Source organism: Pteropus vampyrus, unplaced genomic scaffold (assembly GCF_000151845.1).
Source record: "Pteropus vampyrus isolate Shadow unplaced genomic scaffold, Pvam_2.0 Scaffold91, whole genome shotgun sequence".
In the NCBI taxonomy this organism is placed as follows: Eukaryota; Metazoa; Chordata; class Mammalia; order Chiroptera; family Pteropodidae; genus Pteropus; species Pteropus vampyrus.
Window position 1 is genome coordinate 5,615,797 of NW_011888872.1, and position 26,763 is coordinate 5,642,559.

Sequence of the window (26,763 nt, forward strand, 5' to 3'; positions counted from 1 at the left end):
AGTACACAAATATGTAATAATGGCATTCATTTGTTTGCAGTCTGTTAAAGTTTCTTTAGTGGAGTAGAAAGGGATAAAGATACACCTGAGTCTTGTCAATACTCCATTAATAGTGTGCAACTGGTATATTTCCTTGGGCATGTACATACACTTTTGGCGGCAGAAGAATACTCCATCTACTTCCACTTGTGTGGGACATAACATAGCTTCTAGCACACCAAATGAATCAAATAGAACAGCTGGTGGAATTAACCACACCAAACTTATCCAAAAAGCAAAGGTTGAATTAGTGCTAGAAATGATCTAAGTAAAACAGAACACAATTTAGAAAATATTTTGATATTATAAGTACCCATATGTCTTTGAATTGTGTGTGTGTATATGTGTACATCTTGTACTGGGAGAAATGTTTTTAGATTTTCACACTCTTAGTTGTGTATAGATGGATTCAAAGTTTTAGAATAAGGAGGAAATTTTAAGTTCACTGAAGAATATTATCCTTAACTTGCAATTTTAATTATAGGAATAGTGATGATGCTATTACATTGATCATTGATTGATCAATGTGTATAATCTCATGCTCAATAACCATATGAAGTCACTATTATCCTAATTTGACAGACGAAGAAACTGAAGTGTACAGAGATTGAGTAATTTTCCCAAGGTCACACAGCTGATACATGGCAGAGCCAAAATTCCAACCCAGGTTTGATTCCAGAGTTATAGCTAATGACTATCTTCTAGGGCCTCTCCTCTAAAAGTTTAATAATATTTGCTAATTACATTCATTTTTGTGCAAAACAAAGTTGTTTTGTTGATAAATCATATGATATAGAAATATGTCTCATAATCCATCACTCATTGGAGACCACTCTGAAAACTTTGGTATATTTTAATTGTCTTTAAAAAAATTTTTCCCATTTATGTAAATCGTGTGTTCTGAGGTTACTAATAAGAGAAAGCATATGTGAGGCCTAATATGGTGACTCAAATTTCTCTACATTCCAAGGATTATGTTCTTATCTGAAGAAGATAATTTATCCTGATTTATCCTGACTTTTTATTGGTGGATTTAAAGGATCGTGCCTGGTGAGCAGAGAATCTACTGCAGTTGTTTGAAAGACGTCTGCAGTCTTCTCTCTTCTCTCAGGACTTCTGGGGCATGCCTTGGCTGCCTCTCTGACGTCTGTTTCTGATAAGTGAGTTTTAGTTTCTAACAGCTCTTGGGAATTTTGTTGGCAGAGACCGGGTGAGATCATTTTGCTTTCTGCTGAGTTTCCTTTCTCAGTTTTTTTAGACTGTTCTGATGAGCATAACTCTGGAGCATTCAGTAATACCTTTGTTCCCTTAGGAACTATTGGCCTACTCCCTGGTTTTATCTCTGTCTGCACAAAAACTCCGTGTCTCTGGAAAGGAAAACAAAGTTGACATTAACCAGGTAACAGAAGTTGCCAGAACTGTGAACTGAATTCATGTGTTAGATCAAGTCCTGGTGATTGAGGCACTTATTTCTCTGCCTCTTCATTTGCTGTCACGTTAGTCCAAAATTGAAGAGAGCAGCATAACAATTACTGGTGAACCTTTGAAACAAATAATAAAATAGGGCACACCAGAAAATGAGCAGGAAGAAAAAAGTAGAAAGTCAGAGAAGCAGCATCTCATCATCTCCCATTTTCATCCTTTCTGTCATTTAGATTGTGTAAGCCTACTCAAGTCATATTTCATTTCTTGCTCTATAGGTGGTTATGGATACAAAAGAAACTACAGTTCACAGACCTGAGGATTTATGATTGTATCCCAAATGTCTATTAGTTCCAACAAAAGACTTAGTTATAGTGAAATATAAAAATAAACATTTGTAATGGGAAAAAAATTCAGCAGTTGACTATTACATTTCTGTTTGGCTTTAGAAACCTTATATGCAAAGAGTGTATCAAACTGCTTTGCTATTACTTAAGAAAATGATTTTAGTAATTTAAACCAAATTTCAGAGACTAGCATCCAAAATTATGACATCATTCCTTAGTTTTAACTATGACATGTGGTTGAAATTTTATTCTCCTAATAATCATATTAGCTTATTTAAATAGACTTTGAGAAAGATGATTATGACTTGAAAAGGCTTAAAGTTCTATCATAAATCAATCCCATCCTAAAGTGTTAAATAATTGATTTTAAATACTGTCTCACCTTTCCCCTAATGGGCTCATTGGGAGTTTTCCTGGCATCATATTGATGTATAAAAGAGATGCGTTCTATAAAATTCTTTTGAAGTTCTGCTGGTGCATCAGGAAAGGCAAGTGGAACTAAGAAAAAGAGATTTATGAAGTTAGGACGAAAATTAGATTTGTATGTGGAAATGTAAGCACTATTCATAATATTCATGCTTTATCAAAAATGCTAATAAAACTAAATTTTTTTAAGTATGCAAGGTTACTTACAACTAAATAATAAATATAATGAATTCGTCATTCTCTCTCCATGAAAGGAAACAAATCTAAACAACCAAATTAGCCCCACACGTGGAATTAGTAGTTTTTAAAAGTAATATCAATGCAGTAATGGCTTTAAAAATCTGTTAGATATACTTCTTGCACAGATATCAACCAAAGTTTTAGAAAAATCATGAGTACAATCTGTCAACTTATTTTTACTATTTAGAAAGGCTATGAGAAATTTATGCATAAGTCGCTCTCAGCTAGCACTGACAGAATGAACTGGAAGACTCCTGGGCTGCTGCAGTTGTTTTTGAAAACGATTCTCTTCATTTTCCATTGACAGATGCTCTGAAAATTTATGAGTATTATACCCTCTAAAAATCACTTTTAAATAATCTTTCAATCTGGGTGATGAGTAAATAGGGGTTTATTATATTGGTCTCTCTGCTCTATGTTTAATATTTTAAATAATTTTTAAAACTCTATTTTTACTTTCAGCACACAGTGTTATATAAGGAGTCAGAGTAATTTCCAGTTAGTTTAGTGTCATAAAATTCTTTCAAGCCAAAAATAAAACATTTCTTCCTTTTATAAACAATATGTACACAAGACATTATGTACACCTACCATATCTATGAAATGGTAATGAGAAACTAATAGCAGTGGTTGTTGTAGGGGGAGAGAATTAGCTGAATGGATGACAGAGGTAGAGAGAGGTGGGTTCACTTTCACCATATATCCTATTGTACCATTTGAATTTTGCACTGTATGCATGCATTAACTATTAAAATATGAAATTTAATTTTTTTAAGTCATGCCTTTAAATTAGGGAGGATATATAAGAAGGAAAAATAAGGGATAAAGTCATATTTATTGAGCATTCATGAATTCAATTCAATATTCAGACATTGATATAAACTCATGTTACTAGCAATAATAATGGGAATTAAAATATATATTACATGATATGAAATGGCAATCTTTTCCCAGCTAGCAGGTGAAATATGCTAATTGATAACATTTTCTTGATTTCTAATTGAGGTCAGATATTCAAAACTCATTTTCTACTTATCATTACCTTTTAAGATGTGCTAGCACACAAAAGAACAGCACATGCCAAAGATTTAATAAAAATTTGTGGACAATTATGACACAGAAAATTCTAACCATAACATATATTTTTCCATCAATTGGGAAAAGACTACCACTTTGGGGGGGAATGCCATGGTCCATCTCACAGAACATTAATGTTTTCAGAAATATATTTTGATAGTTTTTTGAATAAAATGAAGCAGCTCCAAATTTAGACGTTAATCAGGAAGAATTAATGAAGTATCCAAAGCATGGGCTTTGGGCTAAGATAGACATGTTTTCAAATTCCAGCTCTATCACGTTTCCTAGCTTTGTGACTTTGGAAAAATCACTTCACTGAGATTCAATTCCCTCTCTAAAAATGGGGATAATAATAATTTGCTTTCAGAATTGTGAGAAGTAAAGACAAAGCCTCTAGGATGCTGGGGTCAAATTAGAGAGGGTCTTCAAAGTTAGGCAAGGGGCCAACTCTTTTGTATCCAGACAAAAGAGGAAGCCGTGGACGGGAGAAGAATCATGAATCTGATGAACTATCAAAGAACTGTGAGAAACCCAAAGGCTTCACTGGTGCCAAGGGTTGGTGCCAGCTTGGGCTGGAGGGTAGGGAGGGTCAGATGTAGCCAATAAAGAACAGGTTGGGAGAGCTTTTGAAGTCTTCTCTTGACTTTCTCCCACATTGCCTTGGGAAGATCACTGTTTGCCTCAAGGCCACAGAAACTGGCAGCAACTGTCTGGCCATCTGTTGTAAATTTAGTAACAATGGAACAGCACAGAAGTCCCTCTAAGGTAATACGGAGATGATAAAAACAGGTGTATGCTGCCCCCTTGGGCATTTCCTCCTCCACCATTTCCCCAGCAACCATCAGTGCTAGAGGATTAAAAATATCAAGAGATTGCTTTCTCTTAGTGATGCCTCTTTTCAAAGTTTAAACGGAAAAGGCGTGGCATCTTGACTAGAGGACTAGTCTAAAACAATGACAACAACTGGAGATGGTCAAAACTGGTTTCGTGGGGCCTGCCTGATGCTCTCCAGCCTGACCCACATTTTCCCCCCTTAAATTCCTTAAAGAAAATATTTCAAGAAATAGTGATGATATATATCCAAGAATTTAAAAAAGTTCAAAGACTTCAGATTGGAAAGGCTCACAGATTACCACACAGGTAGCAGGGCCAGGAGTAAGTGAGGCAAGTGAAGCCCAAGAGATGCAAAACTTGAGGCACTTGGCATGATCCTGGGAGTGAGTGCCTCCTTAAATTTTGCACCCTAGGCCTCTTACTTGTCTCACTCTCCTCTTAATCTTTCAGAATAGATAAGGAAAAACTCACATCTAAGACATTTGTAGAGAAATTCAAGGTCATCTGAGACAAAGTAAGTATTCTAAATGCTTTCAAAGAGGAGAGGGAGATTATCTATAAAAGAGTAAGTAGCAGATTTATATCATATTTCACAACATTGGGCACAGTGATAATTGATTTAATATATATATTTTTAATATTAAAAGGGAAAGAACTTTAGGCCTAGAATTTTTATATCCAGCTAAACTGTCATTTAACTCTGAAGTCAAAATAAAAAAATATTGGGAGACAAGACCTCAGAATATTTCCCCACAAAACAGACCAACTTTGAAGAATTCCTAGAGGAAAAACTCAATAGAAATAAGGAGGGGGCCTAAAATAATGAAATTTTTGTTTCTTTAAGAAGACAAAGACTATAGAACACAAATATAAGTATTACACTCATAACTCAGGACTAAAATTCTACCATTTAACATACTAATGGAGATTCTTGTGACTATTATTATTATTTTTTTAAAAAGTGGTATGATTACAAAGGAAAAGAAAAAAATTGTCATTATTTTAGGTGATATAAAAAATTAGGATCAATAAATTATGAGAATAAAGATGTGGCAAGGTAAACAAGCGAGTGTATAAAAATCAAAAGCATTTCGCTATAATGATCACCCAATAGAAAACAAAATGAAAAATAAGATATATTTTCTGTAGAAAAACTATGTAGTATAAAGTATCCAGAAATTAACAAAGAATTCACAAGATCTCTATAGAGAAAAAATTTAAACTCTTAAAGAACTGAATAGTCTTCCCATACTCTTAGGAGGGGATAATATGTTACTATAATGGTGACAATTTTTCCTAAGTTAGTCTATGATGTCAGTACAACCCAGTCCAAATTCTAGCTGGATATTTTGATGAACGGCATAAATTCCAAAGTTTAAATGGAAAAATAAAAGTCCATCAATAGAGAGATCAACTCTGAAAAGGAAGAGCAAAAAATGAGAACTTACCCTATCAGATATTAAGACAAGCTAAAAGCCATATAATTAAAACATTTTAGTACTGACCAAGAACTGAAAATTAACCTAAGGAACATAACAGAAAGCTCAGAGAGAGACTCATTCATATAGGAAACCCTAACATACAATTAAGGAGGTCTTGCAAGTCAACAACAAAAGTGTAGATTGCTTAGTAGATGGTATCCAGAAAACTTCACTCCATGAATAAAAATGGAATAGGTTTCCGATTTAACATGGCACATAAAGGTGGGCTGTAAGATTAAAGACATAATTATGGAAGATAAAATTATAAAATCAAGAGAAGAAAATATAGAAGAATATTTTTGTGACCTAATGGGTAAGAAAACTTACCATAAACACCTAGTGCACAACTCATTGGTGAAAACTTGGTAGACTTGATTACATCAAAATTTAGGATTCCTGTTCAGTGAACAACATCATGGGCAAAGTGAATAGAAAGATAATAGATTGGGAAGAAATATTTGCAACATGAAAACTAAAAGGGATAGGACATCATTTCATTCATTAAAGAACGAGAGCAATTGAAAAACATTTTCAGAAAAGAAAGGTGAAGAGTTGGCCATTCCTAAACTCTCACGGAAAGAGCTATTTGAGGACATTATAGTAGTCTGTTACATTGGTGGCCCCAGTATTCTTTGAACAGTCCCCTCCTTGTGAATGTGAACTGCTCTTGTGACTAGCTTTAACCAATAGGATGAGGCAGAAGTAACACTGTGCCAATTCCAGGCATAAACCTTAAGAAAGCCTTGCATATTCTGCTTTTGTATGCTTGCAAGTGCTGAGCTGCCATGTAAGAAGTCCAGCTACCCTACTGGAGAAACCAGATGGAGAGACCACATGGAGATGGGAGAGGCCCAATCATTCCAGCATCCTAGCTGAGTCCAATTCTCAGACTACCTGCCAACTGAATATAGCTACACAAGCACTCACTATTAAGACCAGCTGAAGAACTATCCAGTTAAGCCCAGTTTAGATTGCAGAATCCTGAGCAGATAAAATGATTTTTTTAAGCAACTAAATTTTGGAGTGCCTTGCTATGCAGATAACAAACAGAAATACTTCAGAAGGAAGTCAATTAAATCAATTTAAGTGAATCATTTTTATATAGTGATCTAGAACCTTTCAGAATCTCAAAAATAATAACTAAAACAATTTTCTTCATGGGGACGAATAAAGGGAGAAGTAATCTGAGCTATTATAGAAATTCCTTATCCAGACAATATACCTATTAAAATTAGACATGACTACCATGTTCATTTATGCAAATATATAAGACTTTTAAAGAAGCCCACAGTAGTGAAGAACATCTAAGTGGAAAAACATCAAGGAAGATATTTAAGTTCTTAGTGGTTACTCTACTTAAAAATTCAAATCAGACCCAAACTAATTACTTAAAAGAAGCCTTGTTAGATGAGGCTGACAAAAAATAAGGCAGAGTCTATGAAGAATGTTTGAAATCCACTCTGTTTCTTGGAAACTTGATCTAATTAAAATAGGAATTTTCTAAAATAGGAATTATCAACAAAGCCAAGATTTATTCAGATATACAACTTATTTCTCATACCGATGGGAACTTAGCAGCTTTTACTTTGAGAAATTTTCCTACCTTTTTGTTTGTGTCTACTTAAAAAAACATTCATGAGTAATATTTTTCTATTAGACACCCCATTCTTCTAAATAGTATTTATTTTGATCTTATATAAAAAGATTATTAAAGTAAAAATAGTAGTACAGATTTTCAAAATACAGTGAAAAAACAAATTTGAACATAAGTGTAACAAGAAATGTTATACCTTGGTGCAAAAAAAAAAAAACCACAAACTAAAACCTAATTTAGAAAATTATTTTTACTATTCTATCTGAATTTGAAATTCAAAAAAATGTTAAAATTTCAAGTTGATGCTAACCCAAATCTCATTTAAATATGAAATACCTCCCTCACAAATTAGATCAGCCTTTCCAATTTATAAAGTGTTATCACATAAAACCAAAAGCGAATACTTATTCTTACAGGGACTCGGATATGACGGAGCATAGCCATTTGTTGAACTGACTGTGGATGGTAGCCAGGAAATTGTTTGGTGGTACAAGACATAAAGGGCACTTTCATTCTCAGCACATGACATTGCTGAAATGCCAAAGACCAGGCGTAATTAAGTGGGCTGATGGAACAGAATGACTAATAGATGGCTTTTAATTGGTATTAGTGCATGTTTATATACACATTTTTCTACGTCTGTATTTATATGTATATAATCTAGAGTATACAGACTAGTTCATATATGTATTTTTGAATGTTATATTAAACTGTTTTTAAAGTCATTTTCATCTAGAATCCAAATACCATCTAAAATGTGAATAAATTACAGGCCTATATTGTGTTATGTGTTAGTTTAAATTACATTATGACTTTAATCTGTTGGATAATATGTATTTATCATTAAACTAATCAGTAAATATTTGTTGAGTCTGGCATTGTGTTAGGACCTGGGATACAATAATGAGCTTGGCAATGAGCGATACCAATAAAAGAACAGAGAGAGAGAAAGGGAGGGAGAAAGGAGGAGGAAGAGAGGAGGAGAAAGGGAAGGAGGAAGGGGAGGCAAGTGGAGGGAGAAAGGGAGAACTCCATGCCAGGTTCCCAAAGCTAGATTTCAACTTGACACTTGACTTAGTACAATGCAATAATTAATAGAAATAGCTAACATTTGTTGTCTACTATGTGCCAAGTATGGTGGTAGGCACTTTATTTCTCATAATGAACAATGAGAAGTAACCGAAGGACCATTTAGGTTTTTAAAAGATCCTTATGATACAGAAAACAAATTATGGAGGAGAAAAAGAAAGAAGCATGAGAGTAGTGGTAAGATGATTTTGGATATATTTTGAAGATAGAGGGGTCAAGATTTGCTGATGGACTGGATGTAGAGGGAAGGGAGTTTTAGAATGACTTCTAGGTTATCAAACTTGAGCATCTGAGGGAATAAAAGTGGCATTTATTGAGATGGTAAAGGCTGGTGAAGGGATAGGTTTGGATGGGGGAACTGAAATATTTTATTCTAGCCATGTTAAGTTTGAAAAAGAGATTAACTATCCAAGAAGAGAAGTTATAGGTGGTTAGATATGTAGTCTTGTAACTCAATGAAGAGTCTAGGGCTGGAGAAATAAATTGGTTCTTATATAAGTTCCTTTAACCTCAACCTTAATCTTCTATTCCTTGTTTCATCTACTTTGAATAGTAGCTCTTCAGTATTCAAAAGTCAAATAATGATATTAGCACCCTTCCCCTCTTCTACCTCCCATCTTCTGTCAACCGTATACTTACTTTTCTTGTTAAGGCTGATAACATAATTCTGTTCTCTAACCATATTTAAATTTTTGGTATTGTGTCTATAGATTCATGCTAAAAGTTGAAACCTGCTAACTGGCGTTTACAATATAATTACATGAATTTTGTTCACTTAAGGGCCAAATGTTGTGCTGGGACTACTGTGCCACTTGGGGAAAAAAAAAGATTCTAGTGTTCATGTCAAATAAATCTTCCTTTCTAGGTTAAAAAATTATATCCCTTGAGAACTTCAAAGACATCAACTGCATTGTGCTCTTTGTATTATTGCTGCTCGATTCCATACTGATTCTTATTAGATTGTGACTTACTTTTCTATTTATGAAAACTTTTAGAATCTTTATAATGATGTATAGGTGTGTATTTTTTTCCCCCCCTTCATACTTTGAAGCACTCAGTAAACCCTTCTAATGCCTCTCTTTTATATTGGGAAACTTTCTTATTCTAGAGGCTGTGTAGAGTACTGGTTTTTATTATAGGTACTGTGTAGAGTACTGGTTTTTTTTATAGGTACTGGAGTCAGACTGAGTTCAAATACCAGTTATTTGCTGTGTAGCTTTGGGCAAGCTATTTAAACTGAGTGCTCACTTTCTTATCTGAAAAATGAGAATATTAATAGTGTTACTATACTATTAATTTCTATAGGGTTGATGTGAGAATCGAATGAGTAAATATTCAGAAAGTTCCATAAAGTCCTGGCAAATAGTGTGTTCTCAGTGACTATAACGTTTTGATAATTATCTTGCCTTCAATTTCACTCTTTTCTGGAGCTTCAGAAAAGTTAGACTTCTCAGACTGACTCTATTTTGCTTTTATTCTCTCATGTTTTCTAGGGTTTTGTTGTTGTTGTTGTTATTTTAAGCTCTGGAATATCTCCTTAACTTTATTCTCCAAGCCTTCAAAAAGTATAATTTGGCTTAATTCTAATCTGTGGTTATCCATTCATAAATTAAGCATAGGATAGGAGACCAGCTTGAATTACTAAAGTAACTGGTGTAGTAGTTGACATCTAGCTAAGACCCTGGGCTCTAGTAGTCTTAATGTTGGGATAGGGTAGAGCGCTCATGACTGGGGCAGTTATTTAAGGGACTTTCAAGCAACCCTCTGATTCTCCCCACCCTGTTTTCCTTCTGCTCTGCTGCTGATGGAGCCTACAGCTACTCTGGATTTTGTTAGGCAGATTGGATCATCTTCACTGAATTTCCTTCTATATCTTCTAGGATATTGCTTCTTCGCTTTCTCTTATTCATCCTTCTCACATCCCAGAAAGTTCTTCCTTCCATTCTCTTCACTCTTATGGGTCAGCTGCTTTGCTATCATTTAATATGGTCTTTGGACCACATTAATATGGTCCAGTCTACCATCTTGAATCAGAAGTAGAAACATTATTACCTTTCTAGATGAGAGATCATTGTGACAGATTATCTAACAGCCCTCATTAACTACTTCTCTTGAGGTGGAACTCATACTGCATACAACCATTTTCAAATGTCCTGACTTTCAATCTAAGTGTCTTTTATATCCTTAACTACACTGGCCAGATTACAGAGGTGCAAAAGCTAAAATTAAGTGAGGAACTGTCGACTTCTAAAAGTAATCCTTAGTCGTCTTCTGTTGTATTCAGAAAATTTGAAGTTTAATTTATGTACTTTTGTATGGGGCGAGGACCAGAGTGGGTACTCAATAACTACCTTTTTGTTTTGACTTATTCCTGTACTTTTTTAACATTTACTAAATCCTAATTCATCAGTAGAAATGGCTGGGACATGGGTTAAGAAACAGACACAACTTGAAGAAATGTGAAAAACTTAGTTTATTATAATGGCATTGTCAGGTAAAACAAATTTTAGATCTGAAAATATTTTAGTAGTCTATGTAACAGTATTTCCTAAATTGTATTTTGTGGGATACCAGGCATGTGAGATGATTTCTTGAAAAGGGGTAAAATTGTCAGTAAGTGGGGAAATATAGCATTCTTTATTCCTCTTCTTGGAAATTCATTATGCTTATGCTTAGCATAAGGGTTTTAAGAGTTTGTGTGTATGTGTGTATATACACACACATATACATATTTAACTTTATAATTCAGTTTTTGCAAAACTTGTTTGACCACTTCCCATTTTTTTTATCATCTATAAACACCAAAAAACTAGTGTCCCTCAGATTGTACTTTGAGAAATACTGCCATATAGTGTTGTCTACTATTTTAATAGTTATAATTCTTAGAATTTGGTGGCAATAAAGAGCAGAATGCTACTAAGTGTCTTACTTGGAGGCTGGTGTTATTAATGATCAGTACAGTTTTTATTATGTTGTATTAAATGTATTTAGAGATAAGCTGTCCACCAGAAAAGGATAAAGAACAAACTTGTCAAGGGCTGCACTGGCCATATGTATAGTTTCAACTCCTGTAGAGGAGAAATTTTCTCAGAAAGTGCCAGCACATCTAATACATCTTAATTGGAGTAAACCGAGATAATGGAGAAGAGGTTTTACCACTGCTAGCCTTACCTATTCCACAAGAAGCCTTTTGCAACTTGCTGTGTTTGACTGGCAAAACCAGTGGACAAGTTGGTTTTTGGAAGTCACTCCTCTGGGTGCTCTTAGTATCATAAGGTGGTTGGATGGGATGTTCCAGTCCTTTACCATGTGACCACCAGCTACCCTTTATGGAAAAAAAAAAAAATTGGAAACACAAAATTGGATATTGTAGGACATTTTTGTGTGCTGCTTGATGTTTTTATTCAGTAATTTGATTCAACAAGTTACTGGATAGTCTAGTACTAAAACAGTTCTGAAATCTAGTAATAAATATATTTCCACAAAGACTATTTCTTAAAAGACACCTAAAAATTAAATATCATATATTTTTAGTTAAAATACAGCTGCCAAATTCTTAAACTACCTTCTATCAACAGATGGAATAGTAAAAATCAATGAAATACTTATATTTCTATGCTTTATACTATAATTTTATTATATATTTATACATGTATGCATATATATCAAACATGATATAATCTAAAAATTATGTTTTATATTTTTCATTATGGCAATACAAATAATGCATTATCATCTGAGATGGTGGTTTTCAAAGTTTTTTAGTCCATTACCCACCCCATAGAATACATTTTATGTCATGCAAGAGCACACATTGCATACATATACATAAAACTAAAATAGTTTCACAAAATACTTATTCTTACTATATGCAGTGCAATTGGCTATTTTTATATTTTATTTCTTTTCTACTTTATTTCACAATGCTGATTGCAAAATGACTCAGTTTGAAAAACTTCGTTTTAAGCAGAAAGATCTCTGATGTTACAGAATTTTTGATAATAAACCTGACCTAAGTATTCAGAAAGGGGAGAACTGATAGTTTCATTAGCACTTATGACAGTTTATCTTTTAGAAGCTGAGAAAGCAGTGAGGAGAATCATTACTTAATTCTCACTAAAAATATTTTTGGAAGCTGGTTGATGAGGTAGAAGTAAGAGAACCCTGGGAGAAGGCAACTGTGACACTAGGAGTTCTTGGATATTATTAGAGAGTGAAGCTCTGAGTGTAATCAAACACCTACCTTGGGCTTTAAGGAAGGAGATCAGCCTTTTAAAAAATCAGCTATGGTTCCCTAATAAAAAAAAACTTTAAAAATATATTTCAAGGGGGATGAATATGAGATTCTAGTAAGTAAAATTATGTCAGTGCAATTGAAGCTACATTGATATAAAAAGTAAGAGGCATCTAAAGAAATCTATGTGGCTGCATGGGGAGCCAGCTCTCAAATGAGATAAGTTTCTTAAAAAAAAAAAAAAGGCATGTATAAAAGTAGCACAATGTATCAAATTCAAAAGAAATAATTTAATGCAGTTAGCTTGTCAGGAGATTGTCAGGAAGCTTAGATAGAAGAAATTCATGAATATGCCAAACACAGCAAAAATAGGGTTTTCTGGGGGAAAAAATTGTGTTGTAGCAAGAAATCAAGGAAAGGCTAAGAATTTAGAGAAGTGTACACTGTTCAGAGCTGAAAGTCAGAGCTACTCAATTTTAGGTTCTTTGTTAAAGGAAATTATCTTCAAACTGAAAAATGAATGATATGAACATGGACTAAAGAGGAAACGAAACTGAATAGTTGAAGAGAGAGTTAGAATTCACTTTGCAAATTTAAATGAGTGCCAGCTTTTATTTAGGACAATGACAAATTGTAATCGGGTAATAAATAAGTTTGCAGAGATCAAAGAAATTTAGGAATTAGGGAATTTTGGAGAATAGGAGAGACCAGCTGCCTATTTTTCAGAATGGGCTAAAAGGTGAATTACAAAAAATAGAACTACTTGATGTAGATCCTAGGAATTCTAGAACAGATTACTAAACAGATGGTGGCTTCTCACTATCTGGCTGAAAATAGTCACATCTTACTGTTGTTAGCATGCCTGGTTCTTCCAGCTCTCCTCTACTCCACAATTATGAGAGTGTTTATTATGCCCCGAGGTTTAATATGTATAGGCCTTATCACCCTCACCACAATTCTATAGCGTAGGTACACCCGCTTTACCCCAGAAAACTGCTGGGGGATTAAGTAACTTCCCCAAGGTGGATCACTAGCAGACAGCAGAGCTGCCACAATTCAAACCCCCACCCATCTGTGCACGCCTCTGATTTCTGTATCATATTGCTGTATCAAATCTGCTGTGGAATGCAAAGCCAGATGAGGACAAAGTTATTCAAATTACTTCAAAAGTAAAAATAAAAGAGCACTCAGTAAGTATCCTGAGAAAGATCTCCTATAATAAGATCTTAAGTAATGTACTTTATATCATCTTCTTTTGTTGATCAGAAACTTCTTTTACTAAAACCCAAGTTACTGGAAGAGTGACTCTGGGACAAATGAACTACTAGGAAGTGACTGGCAGACTTCGATATTTTTCTTAAACAAGAGTATAACGCAAAAACAATCTTTAAAGCAGAGATATCATGTTTCGAGAAGACTTCTGAATTTAGAATTTTACCAAAATGATCTCTTTAGTTTCACAAATATAAAGGGAATAATGAACAATTTTTCCTAAAATGTCATCGATGACTTTAAAACACCATAGTTGATGAAAGTGTTCTGATTAGTGTTGTAAATTGGATGAATTTTTACCTCAGCAGAATGAAATCCTACAGTTCAAAAAATGTTTCTATCTTTTCTATTTCGGTATAGTCTGCCCTTTGCCTGAAAAGTCTGGTTTGTTCCTGGAAGAGTGAGAGTGTGTATATACCTATGCACACGTGCTTGCCTTTTTGGTCCAAGCATTTGCTCATAAGAGATTATAAGATTAAAGATATAGTGGAGGCTTGTTTTTTCCTTGCGCTAAAGGGAAAAACTAAATTTACTGCTGTCTACCATCACTTACATTGGATTGTGAGGGGATCGACGTGTAGTTATTTATGATGAAAGAGATCCAACTAGGAAAAGTCATCCAATGTGATTGTTCTGTCTAGGCTTTGGGGGTTAGACCACATCTTGCAGATGGTAGAGGGGGATTTACCTAAAGATAAGTTGTTCCCAGTTCAAAACTTTGGACCCAAAGAGAGGAGGAAGTTCTCCTGTCCAGCCCGAGGCCTTTCTCCTTTCCTGCCCCAGGATGACCATCCTTGGGGCTCCATGGTAGGGAGAGGTCAAGATTCCTGAGGATGAGGCTCCCATTAACCCTAGCCCCTGGGAGGACTAACGGCCATTGCACTGATAACCCCTTAGCCACACTTGGAAACCATTGTGAAGCAGTCTCAATGTTATGCTTGGATTATCTATCCCCAAGACTTTAGAAATATATTAGTAAACATTATTTTTCATTTTGGAGGAAGTTAAGGGAGAATCCTTCTGGGAGAAGTAGTAGAAGCAAGTGGGGCATCTTGGAGAATCCGGTTAAGAGAAACAAGAAGTGCTATGCTGATCTCTTCAGCAGCAGCCACAGCGGCCTGGCCAAGATGCCTGGTGGGGGTAGTGGTGACATGTGGAGCATAAAATCACTTCAGGGATTCTTAGGGAAATACGGACTTTGACAATACTTTACACATGGACAATCACATATTACTAGTAGAGCCCAGTGGCTTTACAAATTGAAGTGCTATCACAAACACTAGAGTTACATTGCATCAAAGTTCATCTCTATTTTGCTGTGGATGCCAGAAAGAGTGCTGAAAAATACCTCTTTTTAAGCAATTAATAATGTCCCCACTAACAGTTATTCCTAAATTGTGTTCTGTGGAACACTAGTTCTGCAGCATATTAATAGGTGTTACATGAAAGAGGTTGCCATAGTTAAATAAATTTGGGAAATATTGAGATAAGTGAAGTTTAATAAGCTTATCACAGGATTTCTAAGGACCCTTATGTACTGAAGTGAACTGTGAAGCTGAGAAGGGTATATAGAAATACAGCTTCACTTTGGAACTTTGTTATTGAGCACAAAGGCAAGGACTTGTTCTCTGAAAAATATACTTTGGAAAAAGAAAACACTTTGGAAAATAGTATAATCTCTTTTAAAATATCAATATTTAAAAATACAAGACAACCAAACTAGTTTTGATTGGAAGTGATTGAGCTAAAGCACTTTTTAACTTTTTCTAGCACCCGCAATTTTATGTCCCTAGGTAGAACTGAGTAACTGATTATTTCACTTTAAAATCTTGTAAATCAATTTGGTGTTCTAAAGATATTACCTTAGGAAAATATATAAGATAACAGATATTCAATTTAAATATTTAAGCAATTTTACTTTTTTAACTTTTATTTTAAAGCCAGCATTTTTGTAAACCAGTTAATTTTTTTAAAGCAAGGTAATTTTTAAAAAGAAAGCTGTCATCTTAAATAAAAGAACAAAGTTTACAAGTATGTGAAATGAGTACTTTATTACTCCTCGGATACTTGGAAATGAGTACATTTAAGGGTTTGTTGTTTGGTTTTTTAAATATGAACATTCCCTTCACACCCAAATTACACTTGCTTTTCATTCTGTAATGAATCTTCAGTCTCTGTAAAACTCCTCCTTCATATCCACTATTGACTTCTCTTACCTATCCTCTTCATTTCAAACTTCCTTTCACCATCTCTTAAAGGTCTCTGACTCATTTAGCTTTTAGAACTAATAAAGATTCTACTGCTACTCTGTCACTGAGTCTTACTGATAGCAGCTCCTAACACTTTTGTTCATTTATTTTTTTTAAGGCATCTACAAATTAGGAGTAAGAGAAAAGTAGTTGGATTAAATTTCAGAATTTTTACATTTCATATTTTTATTCTCGAACTAGCTTCTTTTCCTTAGCATCTTCAAGGTAAGGATGGGTTAACAGTCTGGTTTAAATGTATCCCTGAACTAGAGCTCAGGAGTATCATTTTTTAACTTTTGTAAGACTTAAGAACTTCACTAACCTGGATTTCTGTACCAGATGTATTTCCCCCTTGTAGGCCTGGTCTATCAATTTCTTTTAAATCCAAAATAATTGTTTGTTTATGAAATAAAATAGCCTTAAAACTGCCCTTGTAGGAGTTTACTACATGATGTTAAAGCATATTTGAATTTGAACACAGGAATTCCTGCCCTAGTAAGATCTCACATCCACACAGAGCACATTGTGTGCTGGTTTTTTTTGTTTTTGTTTTTTGTTTTTTTGACAAGAATATTTGATGTTATCTAGGTAAAGAAAGCTCACTAAAAGTAATCTCCATTTAAATGTTAAATCACAACTATGCCTAGCTCACAACTATACCCAACTTTACATGGCAAAAGGGACTTTGCGTCTGTGATTGAGTTAAGGCTCTTGAGAAGGAGAGATGATCTCAGATTATCTGGATGGGCCCAAGATATCACAAGGGTCCTTAGAAGAGGGAGGCAGGAGAGTTAGAGATTTGAAGATGCTATGCTGCTGGCTTTGAATAGAAAGAGGCCATGAGCCAAAGAATGCAGGCAGCCTCTAGAAGCTGGAAACAGATTCTCCCTTAGAGCCTCCAGAAGGAACCAGCCCTTCCAGTAGCCAATGAGACTGATTTTAGACGTCCAAGTTCCAGAATTGTTGAAAGAATAAATCTATGTTGCTTTAAGCCAGCATTTGAGTTTGTGGTAATTTGTAACAGCAGCAATAGGAAACTAATATAATAAATAGGAAACTAATACAATAAATGATACCTATACAAACCTGACTTTAAAAAGAAAGATAATGGAATGTATTTAGTATGATAGTGAATAAAAGGGTGGTTTGGCCAAACCAACAGTCCTGGTTCAGAACATAACTATAATATTTGCTTACTATGAAATCTCAGATATGTTAATTTACTTTTTGGAGTATGTTATCATCTATAAAATATTTCCAATAATACATCCTAGAAATTGTTGTGCAGATTGAAGGACATAACTTATATTAAACACTTAGCTCATTCCTAACACTTCATATACTTTCAGTAAATGGTAGCTGTTATTTTATAGAAAGTATCTCAATTACCGAGTATCATGGGAAATTTTATGTTAGAATATGTCACGAATACAATAGAAGAGATTTCGTTAGTAACCCTCAAGCATGACTGAATGGCTATAATCTGATCCAATCTAGAAAAATGATTATTTGGATTCCTTCCATATATATATATATATATATATATAGAGAGAGAGAGAGAGAGAGAGAGAGAGAGAGAGAGAGAGAGAGAGAGTGTGTGTGTGTGTGTGTGTGTGTGTGTGTGTGTGTGTGTGTGTGTGTGTGTGTGTGTGTGGTCTGTATGTAAAAGTTATCTTCAGTATCCAAGAATAGTTCCAGGTTACTGCTTTTAACTATTGGATTATAAAAAGTATAAGTCTGAAGTATGTCACATCCTTTAAGTAGTCTGTGACCAAATTTTCCTGCAAAACAGCTTCTGAACCTAAATCTATATTTGCATATAATGAACATCTGTCCAACCTGCTTCTCTGGCCCTTTTTTGGGATCTATGTAGGGAACTGGTTCATTGCATGTTCTTGTATTTGTGTTAATGAATTTAGCATAATATACACGTCCTCTCCCAACACATGGTTTTGAATGTTGTATACTTTTTCCAGGTTCTTTTTCATGTATCAGTTCTTCTTTTTTTTCAGCTACATACACTATACCAGCATCTTCTATTTTATGCTGTCTGAAAAACAGAATTAAATAGTGAATCATTTAGCCCAATGCGTATTTTAGTACCGAATCATAATTACATAAAATAAGATTTAAATATATTTCAAATATCAGTCAAGACAATTTATATTTTATTAATAGTTACAAGGGGCCTGTGCTATTAATCTTTGGAAGGGTATCTTCTCACTCTAAATCATATAAGAGATAAAGGGATTTGTGTTAATAATTATTCATTATAATATACAGTGCAGTGTACAGACTCTCATTTGCTTGCAGTAAAGAAGTAGTGATTTAATCATGCTTAGAAATTATGTTTGCAGTATTTTATTAGTGTGGCTAAATTACATGCTAATTTTAATTCATTTTTAAAAGTTAGTTCCCTAGTAAATTCAGCCACCCGGACAAGGACAACTATTTAATTTTAAAAGCTCACCTAGCAAACTTACAAAAGCTACCAAATGACCACTACTAATTATCTCTTTAAGAAAAGACCGCTGTGCAGGCATCAGAAAAGATAATTCAGTTTCAAATCATTTTCTGTTTCTAGTAACTACTCTGGTACAAAAATAAGTTATTGAATTTTTTTTAAAACAAAAGAATGTTTAGAAAGAGTTTATAGAATTTTTCTCCTTTTAAATAAGGAGTAAAATACAGTATAAAAGGTATTATTTTAAATGTTATAGACTTGAAAAATAAATGTAAGAACGAAATATATGAGTTTGAATATTTTTAGATAGCTTTTACAGATCAAAGCCCTGACCCATGGAAGGTGAGTGAATGAGTCCAATTTTATAGAGAAAGTGAATAATTCTGTTTAGCCTTTTACATGGCCCTTAAAATATAACCCTTACCTTACTTCAGACCAAAGCCAGGTGCATCTCCTTTATCATGTCATTTTTCAATTAAAACCTCAAATGAATTTCCGTTGCATTTGCAATAAAGTACTGCCTCCTTATCCTAGCTCTGAGGTCCTGTGGGACCCTGATCCAGCTAACCTCTTCAGTTGCACTCAAGCCTCTCTCCCCTCACTTCTCCAGCCAGTCTGCCTTCTTTGAGTTCCTGGAACAGAGCAGTCTCTTTTCCCCTCAGGTATTTGCACACACTGTCTTCCCTCTGCCTGGATTGGCTCTTCACTAACTCCCTGCAGAGCCGGCTCATTATCATTTCCGTCTGAGCTTAAAAGTCAGCTTGGAAGCTTTTCCTAGATTTCCTCCTCCTTATCCCATGTAGTCTCTATTTTAGTACTTTGTTCATTTCTTTCATAATACTTAGCACAATTTATAACCTATGTATCTAGTTTTTTGTTTACTTGTTTTTTGCTAAGCACTACAAATGCCCTTTACTAATTAATAAGTAAATAGCCATTATTAATCATGAAGGTGAAGATTGTGTTGCATTCATCATTATGTGCCCACTATCTGGACCATTATATACTTATATCCAGAGCCATTACATTTACATATTTCCTTCCAGTGAATCTGCTGGAATTGTTTTACTCTGGCTTTGTTTTAGCTGTACGCTCCCAACTCTTACTCTAATACATACACAAACAACATTCAGTACCCATGGATGGATTCTAGTACCCTGAATCCCAACAAAAATTTATCTCTATAAAAGATTTGGAAAAACTGATTACTAGTAAAGTATAAATACCTTCTAAGGCTTTTTCTATTCTTTCCAGAGATATAAATATTTATTTAAAGGTTGTGATTAGTTTATCATTGCAGGCTTCCGACATCAGTTTTTTCCATCTGTTTCTCATAGTTGTAACCCAGCAATATGCTTATACTGGAATCAGGTCCTTTGAGGAAAGGACTCTGGCTATTTGCTTGCATACTTAAGCATTCATCCAATTAAGTACTTGTGGTATGAGTGGCTATAGATTGATACATGAATGTGAAACATGATTCAGTAGTAATCTCTTTCTAGAAGGAAAACACAGGTAAAAAACACTAATGGGCTCCAAGTAAATCAGACTTGGGTTGGATTCCCAGCTCTACCATTTACTTCTGAGCCTTGGTTTCTTCATTTGCAGGATAAGGACAATAATACCTATTGTCAGAGATATGAGAATAACACTGAATAGTTCATTCCTTCAACAAATATTTTTATGTACCTGGCGCTGTTTGAGGCACTGAAAATACAGGAGAGACAAAACAAAAATTCTTGTCCTCACAGAGCTTACATTCAAGAGAGGTAAGGCAGATGAGAAATAAAATAATAAGTTAAATATATACAGGCATACCTCAGAGATATTATGGGTTCGGTTCCAGAATAAAGCAAGTATCACAATAAAACGGTGTAGTCTTTTTGCTGGTGGAAGGTCTTACCTTCAATTTGTAAGAAATACAGTAATCTAAGGAGCGCAATAAAGCAAAGTACAATAAAACGAGGCATGCCTGTATTGTTAGATGATATTAAGTACTGAGGACAATAATAAAGCAGGAATGAGGAAAAGGAATGCATGTTATGGGAGATAGGTTCCATTTTTAGATAGGGTAGAGGCTGCATCATGAAGATGGCAATTGAAAAAAATGGAAGAGGGAGGTAAATGAGCTAAATGGATATCTGAGGGAAAGAGCATTGTAGCAGAGTGAACCATAATTGCCAAAGTGCTTCAGCAGAAGTGTACCTGTCCTTAGGATGGTGTTTCTCAAAGTGTGGTCCTGGAGTGGCAACACTGGCATCAATTGTCAGCTTGTTAGAAATACAAATCACACACCCCATCCCTACTAAATCATAATCTCTGGGGCAGGTTCCCAGGAAACTGTTTTAACCAACTCTCTAGATGATTCTTATATATGTTGAAGTTTGAGAACCACTTTTGTAGTGACAAAATACAGACTTTAGAAGCAGATATTCATGGCTCCATGTCATAACAAGCTGTAACACCTTGGTTCAATAGTTTTGCCTTGCCTCAAAGTTTCTGATTCTGTATGTCTGTGGTGGGGAGCTTGGACAATTGCACTTCTAATAAGTTCCCAGGTAATGCTGGTCTGAGGACCACACTTGAAGAATCACTCTAGACGACAGCAAAGATGCCTGTGTGCTGGAGCAGAGTTGAGTCAGAGGGCAAGTAGTAGATAAGGCCATGTAAGGGGAAAAGAGCACATTTTGCAGGCCTCATACACCATCCTTAGAGCCTTAGCTTTTTACTCTGCAGTGGCCAGTGTAGAATAGTGACCTAACTTGAGTTGTAAAAAGACCATTCCGAATGTTGCATTGAGGCTGCAGAGGGACAAGAGCAGCAAAGACCATTACAGAACCTAGGCAAGATACACTGGTATTTGGACCAGGGTGGGGATGATAGTAGAGGTGGATTTAAGCCTTCAGAATTTGCTAATAAATCAGATGAGGGATGTTAGAAGGAGTGGATGATTCCATATGGCTTCAAGAATTTTAAGCCAGTCAATTCATGTAAAATGCTGGACACACAGTAGGTGCCTAGTAAACAATGCATTTAAAAAAGTATCGCTGTAAGCGTTCAACTACTAGAAATGAGAGAGAACGGGGATTGGAAGAGGAAAAGACCCCTCGGGCATCACTTAACCTTCCCCCAAGGAGGAAAATACTTTTTGGAAGGAGAAATAGAAAACCAAACCCCGCCACTTACTGCTGCTTATCCTCCTTTCCCTCCATGGATTCCTAAGGCTTGACAGGAGGCAGCAAGGAGCCACACGGGAAGATCAGGGATTAAGCCCTGCCAAGAAAGGGGCGCGTGGATAGCCACGACTGTGACTCGCACGTTGCTAAGCGACGGTGGCCTCCGGGAAGCGCATGCGCAGTAACCCGGTTTGGCTCCAAGGGTGGCAAGCACCGCTGTGCTGTGCAGCGTAGTAGGTGGAGGCAGCTGGTGGGATCTCAGCGCCCTTTCTAGACCTTCCTCAACCCGAGCACCCTGCGTTTGAACTTGGCATTTTCGCTCTCTGGCGGAGAGGAGTATTGATCAGGGCCCACCCCATCCTTGGAGATCAGGAAGGAGTTGGTCTAGAACCTCCCCGCATGGCCCTCGGGTCTTATGCCCGGGGCGGCGCTGCTCCTATTTCGCATAGTAGCGCCCACCCTCCAAAGTCTGCAGTATGTCACCCCGGCGCTGCCCGCAGCTGCTGGAGCTGGCTCTAACAGTGCGAGCCAGCAGGAGAGAAACTTGTTTTCCCGTGAACCATTAAACACTGCAAAGTCATAATTCACTGCTCCTGGTCTGCCTAGTCTTTGCATGAGAAAGCTTGGCTCTCGCTGTTCATGATTTCTGACAATTTCGCCTTACCCGTGAGGCAAGCGTTGAAATAGAGCAAGGGAACACTCAAGCCCTGCAAATGAGGCTCCCCACAGTGTGTGCATCTGCTCCAGCCTGAGCGGGCTTCAGAATCTGGCCCAGGGGACTGTAGGCTCTGGCAGCGGATTGGAGCTTGTACCTGTAGCCTTTATCCGAAAGAGCAAGTTCCTGCGAAAAGCAGTTGATGACTTGCGTCCACCTGGCCCAGGAATTTCTTACCTCATTTTACCATTGCCTCTTAATTTCCACTACCAGAGCCAAATGTCTTTGGCATCTGTTATGGTAACTTGTGCATTTTCCTGGATAATGGGAAAAGAAAAATCCTTATTGAGTTGAATTCAGCTATGTATCATGCTATGTATGTGCATGTGTTTTGTAACCCAGAGTTCTTATTAGTTTGTGTTTATGTTTACCTTGGAGAAATGTGGGAGACCTGAGGTTGGTCCTAGGACTCATTGTACATATATGAGTTTAAGTCCTATGAGGAAGAAGAGTGTATGAATAGAAGTTTGATACCTAGTTTCCTAGACACTCGAGTGTGGACTTTGTCAGTAAAAAGAATGGAACGTGTATGAATGTGGTCAAGTGTATATGTGTTTGGGGAGTAGGGAGTGGGTGGGTATATACATAAGAGGACTGTCTTAAACACCACATACCACATAAGTCACTTCTCAGTTTCCCAGAGGGATTGGTTCTAGGATGCTGGCAGATACCATAATCTGAGGATGCTCCAGTCTCTTATATAAAATGGCATAGTATTTGCACATAACCTCACACATCCTCCCAGATACTTTAAATCATCTCTAGATTACTTATAATACCTAATAAAATGTAAATACTATGTAAATAGTTGTTATGCTATATTATTTAGGGAATTGTATCAAGGAAAAAATGTCTGAACATGTTTAGTACAGATGCAATCATCATGGCCTAACTACATAATACATGTCAGCAGAAACGTAATTTTTTTTTCAAATATTTTTGGTCTGCAGTTGGTTGAATTTCAAATGAGAAACCCAAGGATACAAAAGGCTGACTCTACTTCCCTGGTTTTATCCTAACCATCATACTAGGATCAGAGGCGTATGCCTTAGGAGCAGTCAGTGTTTGCATCCGGGCTCCACCACTTAGTTTCTGGTTTACTTGGGCAAGTAATCTCACCGCTATGAGCCTCTATTTCTTCATCCACAAAATGGGAAAAATACCTAGGGTGGTTGTGTAGATGATTTAATACAGGCAGAGTGTTGAGAGGAGTGCCAGACATGTAGTAACTCCTTGGGCATTATTGGCTACTATTTTTATTGAACAATTTGATCAGCACATTTTACCGCATTTCGAGGCATAGTCAACAGTGTCATCAGTCCCTCTAATTTCTATTCTAATCTTCACCAATCTCTTCAAGCTCCTAAAACCACTAACAATTAGGAACAGTCCCAACTGCTTAATAAGAAGAAATGAGGACTTCTCTCAACTTAAACCTTTCTGCTATAGATTCTCATTTGTAGAAATATGTAGCCAGATTAGATCAACTTTATGATCTCTTCCAGCTGTAAAATACAGTGATTCTATTGGAAAATTTATGTCTGAAAAGTAAAGACACTAGCCTAAATAATACATGTAATTTTTTTTCATTTGTGTTAGGTAGTTTGGATACTTGTCAGCAAAGAATAATTCAAAATACTTTACTAATATTGTACAAGTTAAAAATACGAGTGTTATTTGAGCTAGAACACCATATGTGAGGAAACACAACAGGATAGGAATTGCTCATTCAAAATGTTATAGATACAGAAAATTGTGAATACTTTTTTTTTGAACCACAGGAGAATGCCAAAAATAGTGAGTGGTATGGCAGGAAAGCTGGGGCCCAGAAAGATCCAGCTTCTCTTTAGTTCTTCTCAGTGATGTACTTGTGATATAGGTGACAATCTCAAGAATATGGCATAAACCAAAGCTATCTCTAATTTCTATTTTAAAAAAAGATAGTTTGTTTGCCTGGTATGCATGTGTTATAAGGATTAAATGAGAAAATATAAGCAGAAAATTTACCCTGGCATATAGTAAACATTAAGAATTGGTTGTTTGTATTCTTCCTATTATAGTTAGTATAGTAGAAAGCTCATCAGGTATATATATTACATTGCCTTTGATTCATTACCTTAGATTACAAAAAGTTTTATCAAACTAAAATATATATTAGAGGGCAATGATAATGAGACATGTTAGTGCTAGATTTACCTATCTTTGAAGATGGATAGATTATAATGAATTACAGGTATGAAAGTGACCCTGAGTTTTCTTCTGGTATAGGTTTAAAGCTGATTGATTTATATCACAGTTTTAAGAGAGAGAAAGATTAGAAAACAAATAAGCATGAGGTATTACATTTCCTAAAAGGTAAAAATCTCTGACACAAATCATATAGATCACTTCTGATAGAAATGATTCTGGATACATATGCCTGGCTATGTTTACATATATTCACATAGATGTATAAATAAAAATCTTTAATATTTTATGAAATCTCTTGAAATAACTAATACAATTACAGTCAGCCTGGGTTACTCCAAAATTGTTAGAAATCTCTAGTTTAGAAATTCACCTGAATAATGGAAGAAGCCTATACTTTATGAATTTGGGGGGCTCTAGCCACTTCTGTAATTTCATAATTCAAGGTTCATTTTGAAATAATCCAGTTATGATCATCTGTATAGAAGCTGTATAACCAAAGGATGAATGAAAAGTTTTAGGTGGTGAGAACAGTGAAGGACATTTTGATAATCTAGTGGAGTCTTAAATAGAGTAAAGTAGTAAAATCATGTAGTAAAGATTGGTCCAATGAATAGCTATGGACATATAGCTTCTTGAGGAAGAAACATTGCACCTTGTCCTTGCTGGCCTATTCTCACTCACTGGACCATGAGATTTTAGTGTATTCATTTGAGATCCTCAGCACCTAGAAAAGTACCTTGTAAACAGTAGGTGCTATTAATGAGATTGACCTAGAAAAATTCTTCCTATATCCTGCAAAATACATACTACTATTTTAACTTTTTTTTTTTTTTATGGACACAGATAATAATCGTTCAACAAACTCTTTAGAGAATTTCCACATTTTAAAAATGGTAATTAAAACTTTCTTTTAAGCTAAGCAATTAAGTCTTTCATCTTCTGCCCATAAAATCTACCTTTGATCCCTTTGGTGGTACAAATTGCCACTTCTGTACTTGTCCTAAGGCAGGAGAACTAATAGTTATTGAATTTATAAGTTAGACCTGAGTTTAAATCCTAGCTCTGTTATTAAAACCCTGAAACTCTGGGCAAATTATTTAAATTCTTTGAGCTTTAAATTTTTAATATGTCTCTTGTTAATCATTAAAAGATAAATAAGACCCCAAATTGTAAAAATAAAAGATCTTATCTTGAAGATATGCATAAAGTACCTGGACAAAGTAGGCACTCAGTAAGTATTATTTCCCATCATGCTCTCCCACCCTTACCCATTGTCAAAGTTCACCCAGCTAGAATGTGATACAGCTAGGATTTGTTTTTAGATCAGTCTCTCTTTTTTTTACACCTCATTAACTCTACATCTAGTTTCTCTACCTCTTGCTTTAAACCACGTAATAAAAATTGAATGTAAAATTCTAAATAAGGTCCTCCTAATGACAACTAGACTGGAAAGATCAAGAACACTATGATACGAGAGTGGGTGAAAATGACAAAGAGGGAAATCGGCCCAAGTTATGAGTCCATGGTACAAAAGTCTTCAAGACAGGAAGATTGCTATGAGGGGGCGGGGGGTACGCATGGTGGTGGTAGTGGGGAACATGATAACCATTCAGTGATGGGGTGGGGAGTGTGTGAAAAGTGAAAGTCTGCACCACCATCTGCTTATAAAATATCACCATACATGATGTATTCTGACAAATGTGCAGCCATTAGAGCTGATGTTTGGGTTCCATGGTCAGTAAAAAATGATAGCAATCAAGAATAAGCATACATTCAGAAATCACCACCGCTCAGACTCATGACCTTACATGGTGCCATAATTTGACATTGTACCAAGGAACTGGTAATCAATGGTAATTCTTTTGATATAAATGGGTAAATTTATGATAAATTTAATAATGCCTTCTTTCTATA

General features: G+C 35.5%; 1 protein-coding gene across 1 annotated transcript; it reads right to left on the reverse strand.

Annotated features, from left to right (window-relative positions):
* Positions 1–1,037: 1,037 nt before the first annotated feature.
* On the reverse strand, positions 1,038–21,980 carry CUNH2orf73 (chromosome unknown C2orf73 homolog). The gene is made up of 5 exons (XM_011363979.1): positions 21,955–21,980; positions 18,144–18,354; positions 11,721–11,874; positions 2,191–2,306; positions 1,038–1,406 (listed from the first exon to the last, which is right to left on the reverse strand). Exons 1-5 carry the CDS (start codon positions 21,978–21,980, stop codon positions 1,038–1,040), a joined length of 876 nt encoding a protein of 291 aa, XP_011362281.1.
* Between the last annotated feature and the right edge of the window lie 4,783 nt (positions 21,981–26,763).

What these genes read in the sequence shown, in the direction of transcription:
- CUNH2orf73 (XM_011363979.1), bottom strand. Translation starts at nt 21,980, where the DNA reads ATGGAGGGAAAGGAGGATAAGCAGCA. An exon ending in GGAAAGGAGGATAAGCAGCA is followed by an intron (nt 18,355 to 21,954) that starts GTAAGTGGCGGG and finishes TCTGTTTTTCAG; the next exon opens with ACAGCATAAAATAGAAGATG. An exon ending in AAAGGCTTCTTGTGGAATAG is followed by an intron (nt 2,307 to 11,720) that starts GTAAGGCTAGCA and finishes TCTTTTTCTTAG; the next exon opens with TTCCACTTGCCTTTCCTGAT.